General features: G+C 40.1%; 1 protein-coding gene and 1 pseudogene across 1 annotated transcript; both read right to left on the reverse strand.

The window, feature by feature from the left end:
- Positions 1-3,321: 3,321 nt before the first annotated feature.
- LOC115744847 lies at positions 3,322-5,282 on the reverse strand (annotated as a pseudogene).
- A 9,248-nt stretch (positions 5,283-14,530) lies between these two features.
- LOC115744904 (probable aspartic proteinase GIP2) lies at positions 14,531-16,012 on the reverse strand. The gene is made up of 2 exons (XM_030680308.1): positions 15,482-16,012; positions 14,531-15,310 (listed from the first exon to the last, which is right to left on the reverse strand). The coding sequence occupies exons 1-2, from the start codon at positions 16,010-16,012 to the stop codon at positions 14,531-14,533; spliced, it is 1,311 nt and encodes a 436-aa protein (XP_030536168.1).
- Between the last annotated feature and the right edge of the window lie 993 nt (positions 16,013-17,005).

Consider the following 17,005-nt stretch of genomic DNA (forward strand, 5'->3'; position numbering starts at 1 on the left):
ACTAACGGGAAAAAGAGATGCAAATTGTTTGGCTAAATGACAACTAGTACAAGGACGCATAACAGTAAATGAAATAGGCCCAAGTACACCATGCTGACTTAGAAAAGACAAACGGGAAGCGGATATATGACCCAGACACTAGTGCCAATAGTCAAAGTCGAAGATAGCGAGAGCATGTTGAGGTGAGGGAAGCTGGAGATGCTGCATCATATATAATCCTCCATGTCTACTACCCCCGCTAATAGTCCGACCGTTTGTACGATCCTATACAACACAAGAATCAACAGTAAATGTCACCATATAACACATATCAACAAGTTGTCCGATAGATAAGAGATTCGGGGCTAAATTCGATAAATGCAAAACATTAGATACATTAAAGCTACCAGGGATAATAAGATGGCCTAGCATAGTAGCGGTAATAGAGTATCCATCGGTTGTAAAGAATGCTTCTGAATTTTTTAGTGTAGTCTGCTAAATGAGATGATGAGCAGAGGTAGTCATGTGATGAGCAGCCCTAGAGTTAAGAATCCAAGAAGAATTATCACTAAGGATTGCACAGCAGCTACAGTAGCAACAAGAGAGGACGCACCAAAAGAACCAAGATGAAGCCGAGCTAAACAAGAAAGCCGAGCCTCGATATTAGCAAGACCATCATCCGAAGACGAGGATGGAGTGGCACGATTCGCAGATAGAGAAGAGACAGGTGCAGGCGAGCACGAGGGTGCATCGGGAAGATCACGCATCTTCCGAAAACATCGATCCTCGGTATGTCCGTTGTGCTTACAGAAGTTACAATAAAAACTTCAACCTCACTAAGAAGAGGCATGCTGGGAGCTACGTATAGAACTACGCCGAGAATAACCAAACCGAAAACCACATTGAGACGAGGCGGACTAGAAACCACGCCGAGAGAAGCTAGATTGGAAATTAGACCGTGGGCTGGCCAAGACTCGAGAGGGATCTAGAGATGGAGGAGCACTGCAGAGGATCTAGAGATGGAGGAGCACTGCAGAGCTCCAAGAATTCCTCGTCTAGTTTCCTTAGTCTGAAGTTCTTTGACTACATTAGAAAGAGATGGTGCGGGATAACGATAGAGAATCTGACTTCGAACTCCCTCAAAATCTGGTGAGAGTTGCATCAAGAATTCGTAAAGACGATTCTTATTTTGATCTTCAAGTTTAAATGCAACACAAGTAATGCAACCAACACATGTGGGCCATGCTGGACGAGCCAATACATCAAGTTGGGACCAAAGAGATGTCATATAATTATAAAATTCACGAATTGATCGTGTACCCCGAGTGGTACGACGAAGTTCCCGCATAAGGTGATAAACACGAATAGAACCTATTTGAGTAAACATCTGTGCAATTTGATCCCATAACTGTTTCACACCAACAATCTGAGTAAATTGGGGGCGAAGATCAGAACTAATAGAACCAAATAATATTGCCCATACTTTCCGATCAGCAACATGCTAAGCCCTAATTTCAGATTCGCATCGCGTAATCCGATCATTACTAGGTTTAATATCAGTAGTATCAAACAAAGATGTAGGACAAGAATGAGTACCATCAACATGCTCATATAAATCATGATAAATAAGAGTAGCCATCACCGAGGGTTTCCAAATAACATAATTAGAGCCATCCAACTTAACATCAATGCGATCAATCCGATCACTATCAACCATTGATTCTAAGATCAATAAATCAAAGTGGAAGCAACTATATATATGAGTGAAGAAGATAGAACCCGAGGTCGATCGCGAGAACAAGGCGAAAGATGAAGAAGATTGGGGGAGACAAAGTCGGACAATCGTGAAGTCGAACCGATGAAGACAACGTCGGGTGGCCGGTGCTAAAATGAAGGCGCAATGAAGAAGACGAGTGAAAAACCGCCATAGTCGTGGATTAGTGTACAGTACTTAAAAGAAAGCAAACCCTAGCTTGATACCATGATAGATTTAGAGAAGTGAATAATGAAATGCTTGATTTACAATTAGGCACAAGGCCGATATAAGTATACATATAAAGAAGGGTATAATTGTAAATACATACACTAAAGGAAAAACCCTAGTCCTAATATATACAATATATCTAACAGTGGGGAGGTTCGTAATTTGAGGAAAAAAAAGTACATTAGAAAGGATATATACACCTTCACAATAAGAGGTTGCACAATATGAAAAAGAGGTTCATGACAACAACAAAAAAAGGGAACACACTATGAAGAGACCCTCGTTGACAAGTGCTTTCCCTCCTCTCCCGGATTCGAACTTCAAACTCAAATGCTAAGTAACATCGATACGGACATGTGACATGCGACATAAAATGACACATCAACACGTTATTTCTTAAAAAATAGAAAATTTCGGTATGCTGGGACATGTTGTATATTGTATATACATATATATTTTATATATACATGATAAATTATCAAGTATGTATAAAAATAATTGATTAGGTTTTCTTTTTTGGCAGGCTGGGTACAATAATTTTGGAGTGGCTAGATATATGACTTAAGCATGAAATTACTTAAAATTGACTTTGTGTGTGTCGAAATAACGTGTAGGGATGCTGGATTCGCATGTCGTTGGTGTGTTTCGAGCACCGATCACATGTTGGTCGCATGTCGAATAGTGTCAAACACGGCACGACATGGAAGCCCTCGAAGAGTATCGGTGCTTTCTAGCTCAGACCACATCCCCTTGCTCCCACACCGCAGCACCTCACCGTGATGTCCGCACCGCCCTTCCTCACCGTTGCCATCACCGAGGCTCCACCTCTGACGCACAGCCATACTTCCAGCGACACCCATAGAACCAGATACCAGAAGCATCATATCATATTTTCATCTTTAAAAAGACAAAGGCAACCCATGCAAAGCTCACATGGAACTTTAGTTTGTGGAGAGTTAAATTGATCCTTCTTCATCGTTAATAGAGAAGCTAATGTGGACGTTCAGGGATATCCTTAGATTTTCGGTTGGTTATCGATTGTAAATGGGATCTTTCCAAACCCAATAGGGTGTTTGCTTTATCAAACCCATTTCAACGTGTAATTTAAATCTCAAACGACCCATATATCATCAACCCATTAAATCCAAAGTGACTGGTTGGCTATGTCAAGTTCATTAGAATACTACAAGAAATTGTCAAGTGTTGTAGAAAGAAAGTGACATAAACAACAGATTGCAGCTTATTTCCACTAAAATTTGCAAAAATAAGCAGGAATACAACCGTCGTCTACTTTATTGACTCTTCAAAATGCAACAAGAAATTCAGATGGATAGCACGAGAGATAACCAGATCCCGAATCACGTGCTTGAACTGAAGTTGAAGTTGGAACACGAAGTTTGCTTGAATAGAAGAGAGGAGCTAAACGCAAGCCTTGCTTTCTCCAAGTCAATCTGAACAAGATTATCCTCCAATTGATACCCACCAATCACAATGAACGTTCTTGGGTTCGAACCCCCGTCGACGAAACCCAAGCATATGACATCTTCCTTCACTTGCACCATCGAATTCGCACCAAAGATCCTCCAATAAACACTGCGGCTGTGCATCACCAGATCGATAATGGGTACCGCCGGTCCCACTCTTGTGTACGGAGTGTTGTTGGTGCTGAAACAGTACTTGAATGGCTTAACGGATGAGACCTTAGTCAAGTTCTTGGCTTCTTGTCTGAACACCTTCACAAAGGCCTTGAAGATCGACGTTTCCAGCACTGTGTACGGATTGACGGTGTTGATCTTTGTCCCTCCATTGCCGTCCGTGATGTTAAGTAATTTCGTATTCAGCGGGATTGCTTGTCCATTTATCTTGATGGAGGTGAGGTTTATGAAGTAGTCGGTCGACGGGGTTCCCCTCAAAGTAGGATCCTGCGGTGCTTACGAGGTTGAGGATTAGTGGGGTGTACATGAGTGACTTAGAGACCTCAACGCTGGGGAGAAACCCATAAGGGCCGTCGCCGAAGAATATGACGCCGTTGGAGCTTGATGACGAGCTCAAGCACATTGCAAGCTTTTTTGGAATATTGGGGAAAAGTACATTAGAAGTGCCATAACTTTTGTACGACGTTCACTTAAGTGCCATAATTTTCAAAACGTTCACTTAAGTGCCATAACTTTCAAAAATTATTCACTTGAGTGCTATGTTGACGTGGCAGCCGAAAAAGCTGATGTGGCAGCCGGAAAAGTTACTGTAGCAGCCAGAAAAGTTACTATAGCACGAGCGAAAAAGTTACTGTAGATATCGGAAAGCCGACATGGCACGCTGGAAAGCCGACGTGGCACGCCGGAAAAATTACTGTAGCACTCAAGTGAACGATTTTGCTCCGACGTAGCACTCAAGTGAACGATTTTTGAAAGTTATGGCACCGAAGTGAACGTTTTGAAAGTTATGGCACTCAAGTGAACGTCGTACACAAGTTATGACACTTCTAGTGTACTTTTCCCTGGAATATTGAAAGCGGAAGCGAATTGGATAGGGAGTGACACTTCGGATCGTCCGAGCCCAGCAATTCCCTGGAGTGCAGAGAAGTATTATTTAGTGTTCGCCTAACGAAGTTGGACATACTTTAATATGTACTCGTTAGTATTTAGAAGCACAGATAAACCACTCATCTGAAACTTGGTAAAAAGAAAGTGCTTTGTTTTTTCGACCAGTATTTCATGTGTTACTAACCAAGCGATGTGTCATGTTGCATTCCCTTATCGTGTATACTGTATAATCACACGAAACTCACCAGAGCACCAGCTGACAGGCCCTCGAGCAACGAAGTTGTACCGCATGTAAAGACTACCCCCGGCAAATTGACTGCTGTCCCGACCGACCTCCCGTCAGTGGACTGGATGGCGGCGGCGTCGAAGGCCATCTCACCGCCGCCGATGCCCATGTTGCTAAATGGGTTGTTAGGAATGTGGCTGCAGGTGTTGTTGTAGCACCCGGGTCCAGGGGGAGAGTAACATTCCGTCTCACAAGCACCTGACCCTGAAGCCTTGCAGATTGGAGAGTCGCAAGAGACCGGCCTATAGGAAGACGACACATACGCACTTTCACAATTCACCCATTGGAAAATCCCACCCACATCAATGGTCAGCTTAATGGGCACGAGTGGCGTCCTTTGCTTGATTTGGGTCGTGTATTGGAGGGTTGAGGAGTCTTTGGACACAGGAATAACCAGTGCTTTGGGCTGAGAACTTGTGGTGGCTAGGGTTTGGGAAGAGACCAAGCACAGGAGCAAAGAACAAAACATGAAACTGGAGGAAGTGGCCATTGTGATTCGAAGGAGAAGATTAGTGGATAAGGAATTTTTTTTATCTTGATTGGTGGAGATAGAAGGAAGAGATCATGGCCTCTTATAGGGGTTTGAACAGAGGTATATGTGCCTTTAGGCCATGTGATCTTATCTATATCCTAAATTAATTAATCTGTCACCATCAAATAAACAATTAATAGAGACAATGGCTGAGACAAGTAGGCCATGTGATCTTATTGTATAATCTTATTCGTGGCGGAGAATTTTGTTTGATTATGAGCGACTAAAGTTGCTTCGTCGTCTTCTTAATAAAGAATTTATTGTGCTTAATTATTGGTGAGGCGACAAGTAGCCGCTGGCACTTAACAAGATGACGGTACGAATTAGAAAAATTCACCCGAGTTGCATTGAAATTTCACCTTTTTATTTGAAACACGATTGACATGGATCTAGATGATGTTCCATATGCTATTAGTTTATTGTACTGAGGAAGTAGTTGTCAAATTGAAATGTGACTTGGGATTCAAAATCTCAAATTCATGAATCTTGAATGGAGAATAGAATCAAATTGTAATATAAGCTAAAATAACAAAAACTAGTTTTTGTTAACCCAAGAACATATAAAGTAAATAGAAAATGCAAAAAAAAAAAAATGCAAAAACAATTTTTACGTCATATATCTTAATTCCAAGTGCATGTTAAAAATAACGTAAGAAATCGAAGCATATATTCATCTTAGAAACTGTCATACTTAAACATGAACATACATTTATGAAATTAACAAATTTTCATTTTCCTAGCTATGAAACTGAATATATACAACGTTAAACATGATAAAACCTAACTTCATTTGATAGAATACATAACAAACTATGAATCGATAAAATTGATGGATATGTACCATGTTGTTAGATTTAGTGGTGAATCGATAGATACAATTGTGGTTCTTTGTTTTGTAGATTCACATAGATCATCAACGTTTCTACCTCGAACAGTAAGATATAAATCGAGAATCATGAGATAGTAATGAGGGAAGACTACACAGTACCCTTGGAACTTGAGGCAATACACATTAGCTCCCAAACTTTCAACTATTAGCTAGTACTCTCGAGCTTTAATTTTGTTACAGTTGTCACTTATTTTTTTAGTTAGCACGTGCAAGGCACATGACTCTGTTTAAATCTTAAATATCATAAGAAGGAAATTTGTCTTTTGCCTTTATTGCAGTGCAAAATGAAAACCAAATTAGAAAATTAAAGAACAATAAATTAACTTTATACCAATACTTGAAAAAAATAAACATGAAACTTACTATACATAAAATTTGTTAAAATCTAATGAATATAATCAAAGATGGTAGAGAAAAGAACAAACACATTAAAAAAAAAGGGAAAGACCTGAATAACAAAAAAGTAGAACGACAAAAATTGGTCGTTCATTAATCTATATCTAAAGGGTTAATTACTGTTTAAAATGAGTGATTAACGAAATATATATGGAAATGATGTCCTCAGCTCATAATTCAAGATTTCGATTAATTATTTCAATATACATAAACATCCTTTCCTAATTGAGAAATGATACCCTCATAAATCAAGGGTTCTAGAGCTGTAGGACCAAGTGTTGATTCTACGATCCTGTGATCAAAACTCCTATTTATAGAAAATTTGATTCATTGCCCTGATTGGGGTTTGATTGTGTACATGGTTGACGAGGAATTTTTCTGCAAGAGCTAGAGGAGAGGACGTCGCATCACTGGTCAAACCTCTCCAAGTTGCTATCATTTTCTCTGACCCTTAAACACTTTGTTTTTTGCAGGGTCCGTGAGTAACTAACTTGCAGGTCCAAGCAGGATTTTAAGGTAGCATGCAATTTAGTTAACACTAATTTACACCCCGTTTTGGTTGATTGATTGTGCCACCCATAAAACATTTTCTTCTCTGTTGCTTCTGTCAAGAAATATGCTCTAAATTGATCAACTCTTTTCTTGATGGTTTGCATTCTCGGGGGAAAAGGGTTCATTTCTAACAGCAATTTGAGCGTTCTTTTCAATATTATTAGTCTATTCAAACTCGGTAGAAGTATTCTTTTTTCGCCGTCCCTCTCATTAGATTATGCTGAAAGCCTACTCGTCGCTTACGAATCAATGTACTTCATTCACGAACAAGACGACGAAGCACCGTGGTTGTTCCTTATTAGACGAAAGTCTCCGACACGAATTTGACGAACTTGGGAGAGTCGAGTCGAGTCGAGGAAATTCGACTCCGTTTCTCTACTACACGACAGAGAAATGTTCGATGGATGTCTCAGTAATGGTTGCCTTTATTTTATCTACTCTTCTGTCGGTACTTGAATAATTAATTCATTGATGCGGAATAAAAGCACATGGCACAAAGGGCATTCATTATTAGCACCATTGGGGAACACGCAGGGCTGCTGCAGTGCCAAGTCCAGTCTTCACGTGACAAGGAAAGTTCCATGATGTAAATGATGAAACTGATGCAGCCCGCATCGAAGATGAGCTCACTCGGCCGAGGAGTTCAGCCCCCATTCAAGCTCGACAAGTCCTACCGATATCGAAAGAACACAAATCAGAAACCACATCCGCGAGTCCACCCCGTAATAAAGGCTTTGTCATTTCCTACGCATTGGAAGCTTGAGGACACCTTGGGATAGTTACGAAGACGTTGGGAAATATCTCGCTCTTAATGGCTTCTAATTTCTAAGAACTTTAATGTTTTATGGTTTCTATGTTCTTAATGTTCTCCAGTTTCTAGATTTGATTTTAGTATTTTCATTTGCGTCTCTTTGGCTATAAAATGCCATCTAATTGCTATAGACGGCAGACAATCTTGATTAATGAAATTTGCTTTATGCAATTATCCTGAACCTTGAAGAGTTCATACCCTCTCGAAAACCTAGAAGAGTTTTCACTCCGTCCTTGAAGAGTCGGAAGTTTTCAAAAATCTGCATCCTTGAAGAGTTGCAGTCATCGATCTAGAAGAATCGTTGTCCTATCAACTTCCTTGGAGGCCTAGATGAGCAACCATGGAAGACTGTAATCATTGTTCGTTCTAGTCCGCGTGTGCAAGTTCCTCTCCCGATCCTTTTGTTCGAGTAGCCTATCCTAGGCTGCACCATTTTTTGTTCGAGTAGCCTATCCTGGGCTGCACCAGAAACTCAACATGTCTTCTACTATTATCTAATCGAATGAGTCTTATAGATATACTTTTACGAGTATCGCGGAAGCGTGAAGAAATGAAAAGATTTGAGCACAAATAAGTTCAAAAGTAAAAATGGAACAAAATAGAGTTACGTTGGTGTTTGGTGGTATGCTTACTCGGAGGGGAAAGATAGACGGGATGGTTCAGATATAATCAATTAATCACTCTCATTTATAAGTGCTAATCCTAGCTTAAACCCGAATCCACAAGAATTAATCACAAAAAAGGAGTCTTCCTACACTCTCGTGGATGACGGCTCACAATACTTTTTGTTTAAAAATAAAAACCTAATGCATATGTCCCTTGTAAGTTTCCATACATATTAAGCATACTCACTATGCACACAAACCAACCTCAGAAATAGATTATTTATGTGCCAAAAACTATGATCCCTCTCCGACGTCAAGATGGACTTCAATTTCAAAAAGGAAAAGGAGTCTTATAGGAATTAATTGTGCCGTGTTTTTTCTACTCTTTCTTTAGCTAATACATTCTATATTTTAGTGTTGTCACCATATTATCCTTTATGGGTCTCACTTTTTCAGCATCCTCAATTAATTTTCTACTAAAAGTGTTCGCTTTTTCTCTCTCAAATGTGGTGTTTGATTGGTTTTTCTTTTCTTTTCTTTTCTTGTGAGTCCCACCTTCCATCTTATCTCTCTCACCAGACGATGTGAGAGATGATATCGGTGGTCATATTGGTCGATCAGATTTTTGAGCCTTTGCATCTCTACCTTTAGGATCATCGCCAACACTCAAATGCACCATCTAGCTGAAGTTGGCTGAATCATGAGTTATGTAGCTAGTCTGGGATGGCTTTGAGGCGTAATGCCCAGGGAATGTAGACACGCTGCGCTTCGATAATGTGGCCTCCTGGCCAGACCCCAAGGGAGCGGTGGCATGGATAAAAGGCGTGGGCCCTGAGTGATGTTAATGTAATCAACTAGTTGTATGTTCGAATAAATAGATGTATCGAATTTAATTTGGCATGCTGCTTCCTAAAGATGCAATGTTCACACAAGTCTAGCTTCTCTATCTTCTGACCTTTCAGCAACGCCCTCCCACTCAATATAGTCATGATAGCGTCACTCATGTGCCCCAACAGCGTATGTTATAACTGAGTTGGGTTTGTGTCTAACTCATCTAATGAAATTGTAACCGCTCTTGCCCGGTTTCTCTAAGTATATGATAGAGAGGATTTGCCTTCTTTATTTTAATCATTATCATGGCACCTCGAGGGATCTTTAGCACTCCACCATCATCGTATACTTGCACGCAAGGCGATCGGGTGTCCCTGGAGAAATAAGTTCTTGTTGAGCTTTAGTACATGCCTCAAGTCAATCAATGTGCAATCTATCCCATTGTGCATCCAAATCTGAACTTTCTCTATTCCCATAATCTTGCATGTTGCATTATTTCCCATCATAATTCTACCACCATTTGTAGTCTGGTAAGTAATACACTAGTTTTTATGATGCATCATATGATAAGAACCCTAAATCTAATATCCATTCATATCCTAATGAGTCAGTAGTCATAGACAAAATGGCCTCCACATAATTGGTTTTCTCTTCAGAAATATTTGCTACTGACATTGTGACATTCTACATATCAGCTCTATATATTTTTTTTTGTTTTCGGAGGATCTCTCCTCATGTGCCCCTCCTTGTGACATTTATGGCCTGTTTGATATCACAACTAAGGGATTAAGGGTCGTTCGTTACAGAGTAGCCTTTCCTTTGTAAATTTCCAAGGGTATACATATATGGATATAAACTTAATTTTCTTTCTCAAGTCCATTGCTTGTGGGTCGTGTGTTTCATCAGGTATATGAAACCTATGAGTATAGCCATACCCTTTAGGCGTCGGGACTGCCGTCTCTTCTGTATGCACTTGTCTTTTGTTTCATTTTTCTGCATACGCCCTATTATACGTACTATAATATTAAAACATAATGCGCTTAGTGAGAATTAAGGGCTGTCCCTCACAATATTGGTATCAAAACAGGAGGATCGAGGGACTGTTATTTACATTTGGTAATGCTCATGTTTCTTTGATTCGTGTTCTTTTGTTCCTCGGAATAGAAAAAGAACAAAAATCTGTTGGTAATGTTAATTAATTTTTCTATTCCGTAGAACATATTAGTGGCTAGGGAATAGATTTAGAGCAAAAACAAGAAGCAAAATAAATCTATGTCTATGTTCCTAAAAACAAAATTAGAAAAAAATCAATTTTACTCAGAAATTGCTTTCGAAAACAGAATTATTACCAAACAGGCCCTTAAAGTACTTTACGCAGCCCTTGTACTTTTTAGGGTACAACTTCAGCTTGTTTTTACCTCAGTTGTTATACACTTGATGTTAATTTTCTACCTCGATTTATTAGTCTACACACTACGTCCTACAACAACCATTATCTCGCAATTTCCTCAGCCACTCATTAGAGAACAAGGCAGATTTTACCTCTTTCGAGATAATCGTACTATGCCACTATAACAGTGAATCGGTAAAGTTAGAGAAGCCAATAACATCATGCCATATTTTTCATCAGTTACGACCTCTTCAATAGTCATCAAATCCATCTTGAGTTGTTAAAGTTTTTCTAAATGGGCTCTGACATAAGTAACTATAACATATCGAAACTGAAACATCATTTTCATCATATATAGGCAATTATTTTAAACCCTTGATTAGAGGGCCCAAGTTCACAACATTGCAACATCTACTTCCATGAGCACATCATCCGATAGATTCAATGGGATTATACTCTTTGCTCTCGCCATTAATTTTACATTATGGCATCTTTCGTCTTTTCCATCCAGCACCATAACCAAACATTAGATTGTTAATAGTGCACTCATGTTAACATTTCACAACCCAAAGATGTTCCTCCTATCAAATACCTCAATTTCTACTTTCACTCCAAATATAATTGCAATAATAGAAATTCCAAACAATGGTTAAACAAGTAAAAATCCCAAATCAAATCTAGAAAATCTTATTCTTAGCTCCGATACCAAATGTTGCAAAAATAATGCGGAAGTTAACAAATATTTCAATTAAATAACGCGAGAGAATGAGATCACTAGACAAATAAACAAGGAACAACAAAAAAGTATAAAAGATTTACATAATTCAGTTCGAGTAATCCACTAAACTATAGGAAAGTTACATAGTTACAATTGTTCGGACGCTCAAATGTTTCTCAATTCTAGATTACACCCAAAGTTTACGTTATTAGTGTCATGTGATTGCTCGAATGTTGCGGCCAGGTTTCATTTCGCGGAGCCCGCCCACACTGTTGGGATACACATAACATGCATAGGCAAATAAAACATATAAAATACGCAGCGGAAATAAATAAAAACCTATACACGTATATCCAGAGGCGTAGTTCGTGCGTTTCAATCGAAAAACACATGCAACAAAAGGGTTTAACGGATTACCTCTTGAAGCGTGCTTGAAACGAAATAGGTTTAGATGTTCTTCGATCCGAGCCCCACAAGTGTCGGGCCTCTAGTTCAGACACACAACCAATCGCAACGTCAAACGGAAGAACGAACTCGCGAGAATCACCACTTGAATTGTGCTAGCAATATTGTGGAATCAATTCTCACAACTCTCAAAATTTCTGGTCTTTCGTTCAATGCAAGAAAAAATGTGCAGAGAGAAATTTCTGGTTTTTTCTCATGCCTTTTACGCACGCAAGTGCACACTTTCTCTTCGTTCTCGTTAATGGGCGCCGCACGTTGAGTGTTTTGCCGATCGTGTCACACGAGCACACGATCAGCAAAACCTGTTGTCCACGTTCGTCTCATGCACACGTTGCAGATCGTGCGAACAAGGCACACGATCTGTTCGTGGGCAAAACAGCACACGGTTAGCAACTTTTGCTGACCGTGTGCTTGCACTATTATTACCATTTTCTTTTTCTTTTTTTAAATAAGAAATAAAACACATGGTCAGCACTTGTTGTGCTGACCATGTACGTTGCACGCACATCAATATGTGCGTGCAACATAAATTATATATAAATATATATATAACAATTATATATATACATATAATTTAATAAAAAAAACATAATAGTGCGATTAAATGTGTGCATTTCGGATACATCAATATGTGTCCACTATAAGAGTGCGTGTGCATCATATGCACGTACGTCCATGACCAAAAATAAGAATTAAATTAAATCTCATTTAATTTAATTGTTCGACTAATTCGGTATACATAATTGCAAACATATTTGCAATGTTGTCTTTCCATTCAACGTCGTTATTTATTGGTTAAGGTGTGTGACATCCCTAGGTTCATCACCGAGCTGGCAGTAAGACATGCACTAACACGTTAGTACTTCCAAGAGAATTGATTGTCCCGATCAATCTCTAGGTCCTACAAGTCATGAGTGACATCTAGCAATATATCATGACTACCCAGACAGTGTGAATGCTTTAAGAACATAATGAACCTGTCGGCTTTGACCACAGTGTAATTCAATCTCTCTGTCTTACTATATCCCGATCGAACAAAGACCATGGAATATTTGTCAAGTCACCAATTCGATCATATGCACAAATCTAATCGACATGCATTCATACGAGACATGAACATTTCATTCTTGGTTATAACCCCGGCCGAGGATTTCAATACATTGTCATAATTAAATTGCATAGGATATCATACCTTGCATGTGACAAGGAAACAGATTCCATTTTGCGCACACGTGTGACTTCGTATGTGCATGAACTATGATCATCAAGTACAGAGACGGATCGACGAACCATCAATATGCGTCCTCGTGAACCATAGCCATCCAACACACAAGTCAACACTATGCCTCAGGTCTAAGGATTATTTACACAAGACCAAAGCATGAACGATTAGACATTGACCACGCTAAAAGCTTCCATGTCGCTAATCGTTCAATGCGTGTCATGTTCAGTGAACTTGTCTGATACAAGCACCTGTGTTCTAACTCGGGCATCGCAATATCCAATGACTTGTGACTCGTCATTCCCTTAAGCATCCAATGCTCAATGGTGAAGCTAAAAACACACCGGTCTCAACAGGATCATTGATATCCATTCAATGATCCATCAACCGGGAACAGTTTAAAGATTCAGTCTAACTGTGAACCTGTCACACATATTCTCAACGTCTCAAGAATAGGTCCAGCCACAACCGATCTTGTGGAATTTATTCATATAAGTAAATAATTGGACAAATGAATAAATACGTCTTTGCCATTAATTAAATAAGAAATTGAAAATACAACTGAAATCCCTAACATGTAACTATTACATAGTCGCTTTAGGGCATATCTCTAACACACACGAACGGCACTCCAAGATCACGAGTGAATTCTCGTCTGACCAGTAAAATCAATATCTCACCAGCTAAGACATAATAATAAAGAAAGTGAGCCCAAACGAGCAAGCTCACCTGAGATTAAAGGAAACTTCCTTTTCCCTTTTAAAATTCCTGTGAGGATTTGGTTTGACAGAACTGCATCTTCAGAAATATTTCCTTGTTTTTCACGCACCGAAAAAGTTAACGGCAACCGTCAAAAGTCTTCTCATTGGACAAGAGGCTCAACTTTGAGATATAATTTAATAAATTTTTCTGTAAAGACGTGTGAACGTGTATATATTGGACTAGTGGTCAAAAATAAAGTCATGTTTGACTGTCCTGATAAAGTTGATGAAAAGAAATTGCCCGTTCATAGACCTACCATACGTATGAAGTGTTAAGTCTTCGCATATTAACATTGAAACTTCCCCGCAAGAGAATCAACATTATGAATGATTCTTGCAAACAAAGTACAATAGTAGCATTAGAACAGATGATTCGCTGACAGCGGAGTTCGGAATTTATCCATGTATTGATTTGCGCAAGAAAGCAATAAGTTACACAACATTCGTTTAGTTTATCATTCGCTGCAATAACAAACAGTTTGCAGCTTATTTTCACTAAAATCCGCAAGAATTAGCAATGCAACATTCGTTTAGTTTATTGATCTCTTCAATAAACAGATTCCCGATCACGCGCTGGAAGTGAAGTTGAAGTTGGAACAGGTAGTTTGCTTGAATAGAAGAGAGGAGCTAAATCCAAGCCTCGCTTTCTCCAAGTCGATCTGAACAAGATTATCCTCCAATTGATACCCACCAATCACAATGGATGTTCTCGGGTTTGAACCGCCGTCAACGAAACCTAAGCATATGACGTGTTCCTTCACTTGCACCATCGAATTCGCTCCGAAGATCCTCCAATAGACGCTGCTGCTGTGCATCAACAGATCAATGATCGGTACGGCCGGCCCCACTCTCGTGCTTGGGGTGTTCTTGGAGCTGAAGCAGTACTTGAATGGCTTAACAGACGATACCTTAGTCAAGTTCTTGGCCTCATGTCTGAACACCTTCACAAAGGCCTTGAAGATCGAGGTTTCCATAACCGTGTATGGCTTAACGGTGCTGATCTTTGTCCCTCCGTTGCCGGCAGTGATGTTCAGTAAGGCCGCATTCAGTGGGACTGCTTTTCCGTTGATCTTGATGGAGGTGAGGTTTATAAAGTAGTCGGTTGACGGATTACCCTCGAAATAAGATCCTGCCGTGCTTACTGGGTTGAGGATTAGTGGGGTGTACATGAGTGACTTAGAGACCTCGACGTTAGGGAGGAACACGTATGGGCCGTCGCCGAAGAATATGACCCCATTGGAGCTTGAAGAAGAGCTCAAGCACATGGCAAATGTTTTCGGAAATTTGAAAACAGAAGCAAATTGGACAGGGAGGGAAACTTCAGATCGTCCGAGCCCGGCCATTCCCTGGAGTGCACGAAAGTATTAATCAGTTTTTGCCTATCATAGTCTGTAAACGTGGTAAAAAGAAACATCTTTGTTTTTTCAGCCAGAATTTCGTATGTTATATATCCTGCGATTTGTCATGTTGTATTGTTCCCTTGTCGTGTCCAGACTGTATAATCATACGAAACTCACCAGAGCACCGGCGGACAGGCCCTCGAGCAGCGAAGTTGTACCACATGTGAAGACCACCCCCGGCACCACAACCGCCTTCCCGACCGCCCTGCCATCGGTGGACTGGACGACAGCAGTGTCGGAGGCCATCTCACCCCCGCCGATGCCCCAGCTGCTCAACGGGTTGTCAGGGATGTGGCTGCAGGTGTTGTTGTAGCAGCCGGGTCCAGGAGGAGAGTAACATGCCGTCTCGCAAGCACCCGACCCTGAAGCCTTGCAGATCGGAGAGTCACAAGAGACCGGCCTATAGGAAGACGACACATAGCCACTTTCGCAATTCACCCACTGGAAATTCCCACCGACATCGATGGTCAGCTTGACGGGCACAAGTGGGGTCCTTTGCTTGATTTGGGTTGTGTATTGGAGCTTTGAGGAGTCTTTGGTCACGGGAATAACCAGTGCTTTGGGCCGAAAGCTTGTGGTGGCTAGGGTTTGGGAAGAGACCAAGCACAAGATCAAAGAAGATAGAACGAAACTAGATGAAGTGGCCATTGATGCTTCTTCTGTCTTGATTGGTGGAGATAGAAGGAAGAGATCTTGGCCTCTTTTATAGGAATTTCAATAGTGGGCACATGCCTTTAGGCCATGTGATCTTATTCTAAGGTCGTGAATTAATTGATCAGCCAGCAAAGAAGGAATTGACTAATGGGCAACTAACGTTGCTTCGTCGTGTTCTCCATGAATAATTCCCTGTCATTGATTATTGCTGAGGCGACCAGTAGGCGCAGGCAATAATCAATGAGAATTTAATAAAATCCAACGTAGTAGTTTGCGTTGAAATATGAGCACTTTATCGATCTTTCGTGGACAATATGCCATCACCGACCATTTGTCTTCTTTTAGTCCGGTGACTAAAATATAAGGTTTTGTCCTAGCTGACTTCGACTAGACTCCATCGTGGAGAACAACTTTCTAGACAATATTTCCTAGATATTCCGGAGTTGGGTTTACATAAAATGAACTAGTTAAGGAAAATATTTTTCACCAATGAAAAAAAAAAAAAATCTTGAAAAGTGGCGAAAATGATTCCCTTCTCTTTTCAAAAAAAAGGAAATCATTTCCCCTCATCTTTCCTCATTGAAGTTCCTTTTCATTTTAACTTTTTAATTTTTTTTTCTTTTTCCTTCTTCCTTTGTCGGCCAGCGACCGACCACAAGTGAGTCTCCACCTTGCTAGCTAGCGAGCGTTAGCCTCACCAGAGGCTGGCGAGCTTGAGCTCTCTTATGGCAATTAGTGGTCGAGGAAGAAGGAAAAAAAAAAAGAAAGAAAATAAACAAAATCAAATTTGTTTTTAAAAATTATAAAATTGTCTATGTTAGCGTCGGCATCCACATCAGTAATTTTGACCAAATGACAATGCATAAAATCAAATCGTATTTTTGTCACGCCCCGATCCTCGAGCATGTGGCATCCCCGCCTACTCGTTCCTCGGGTTCAAGAGACAATAGACACCGAATCGGGGTGGTAACTACATCAATAGACACG

Source organism: Rhodamnia argentea, chromosome 6 (genome assembly GCF_020921035.1).
Source record: "Rhodamnia argentea isolate NSW1041297 chromosome 6, ASM2092103v1, whole genome shotgun sequence".
Lineage (NCBI taxonomy): Eukaryota > Viridiplantae > Streptophyta > Magnoliopsida > Myrtales > Myrtaceae > Rhodamnia > Rhodamnia argentea.

Bases quoted from the DNA above. Each gene is read 5' to 3' on its own strand.
- LOC115744904 (XM_030680308.1), bottom strand. From the start codon at position 16,012: ATGGCCACTTCATCTAGTTTCGTTCTATCTTCTTTGATCTTGTGCTTG. The intron at 15,311-15,481 runs GTGAGTTTCGTA...CGTGCACTCCAG, and splicing joins GCCTGTCCGCCGGTGCTCTG to GGAATGGCCGGGCTCGGACG.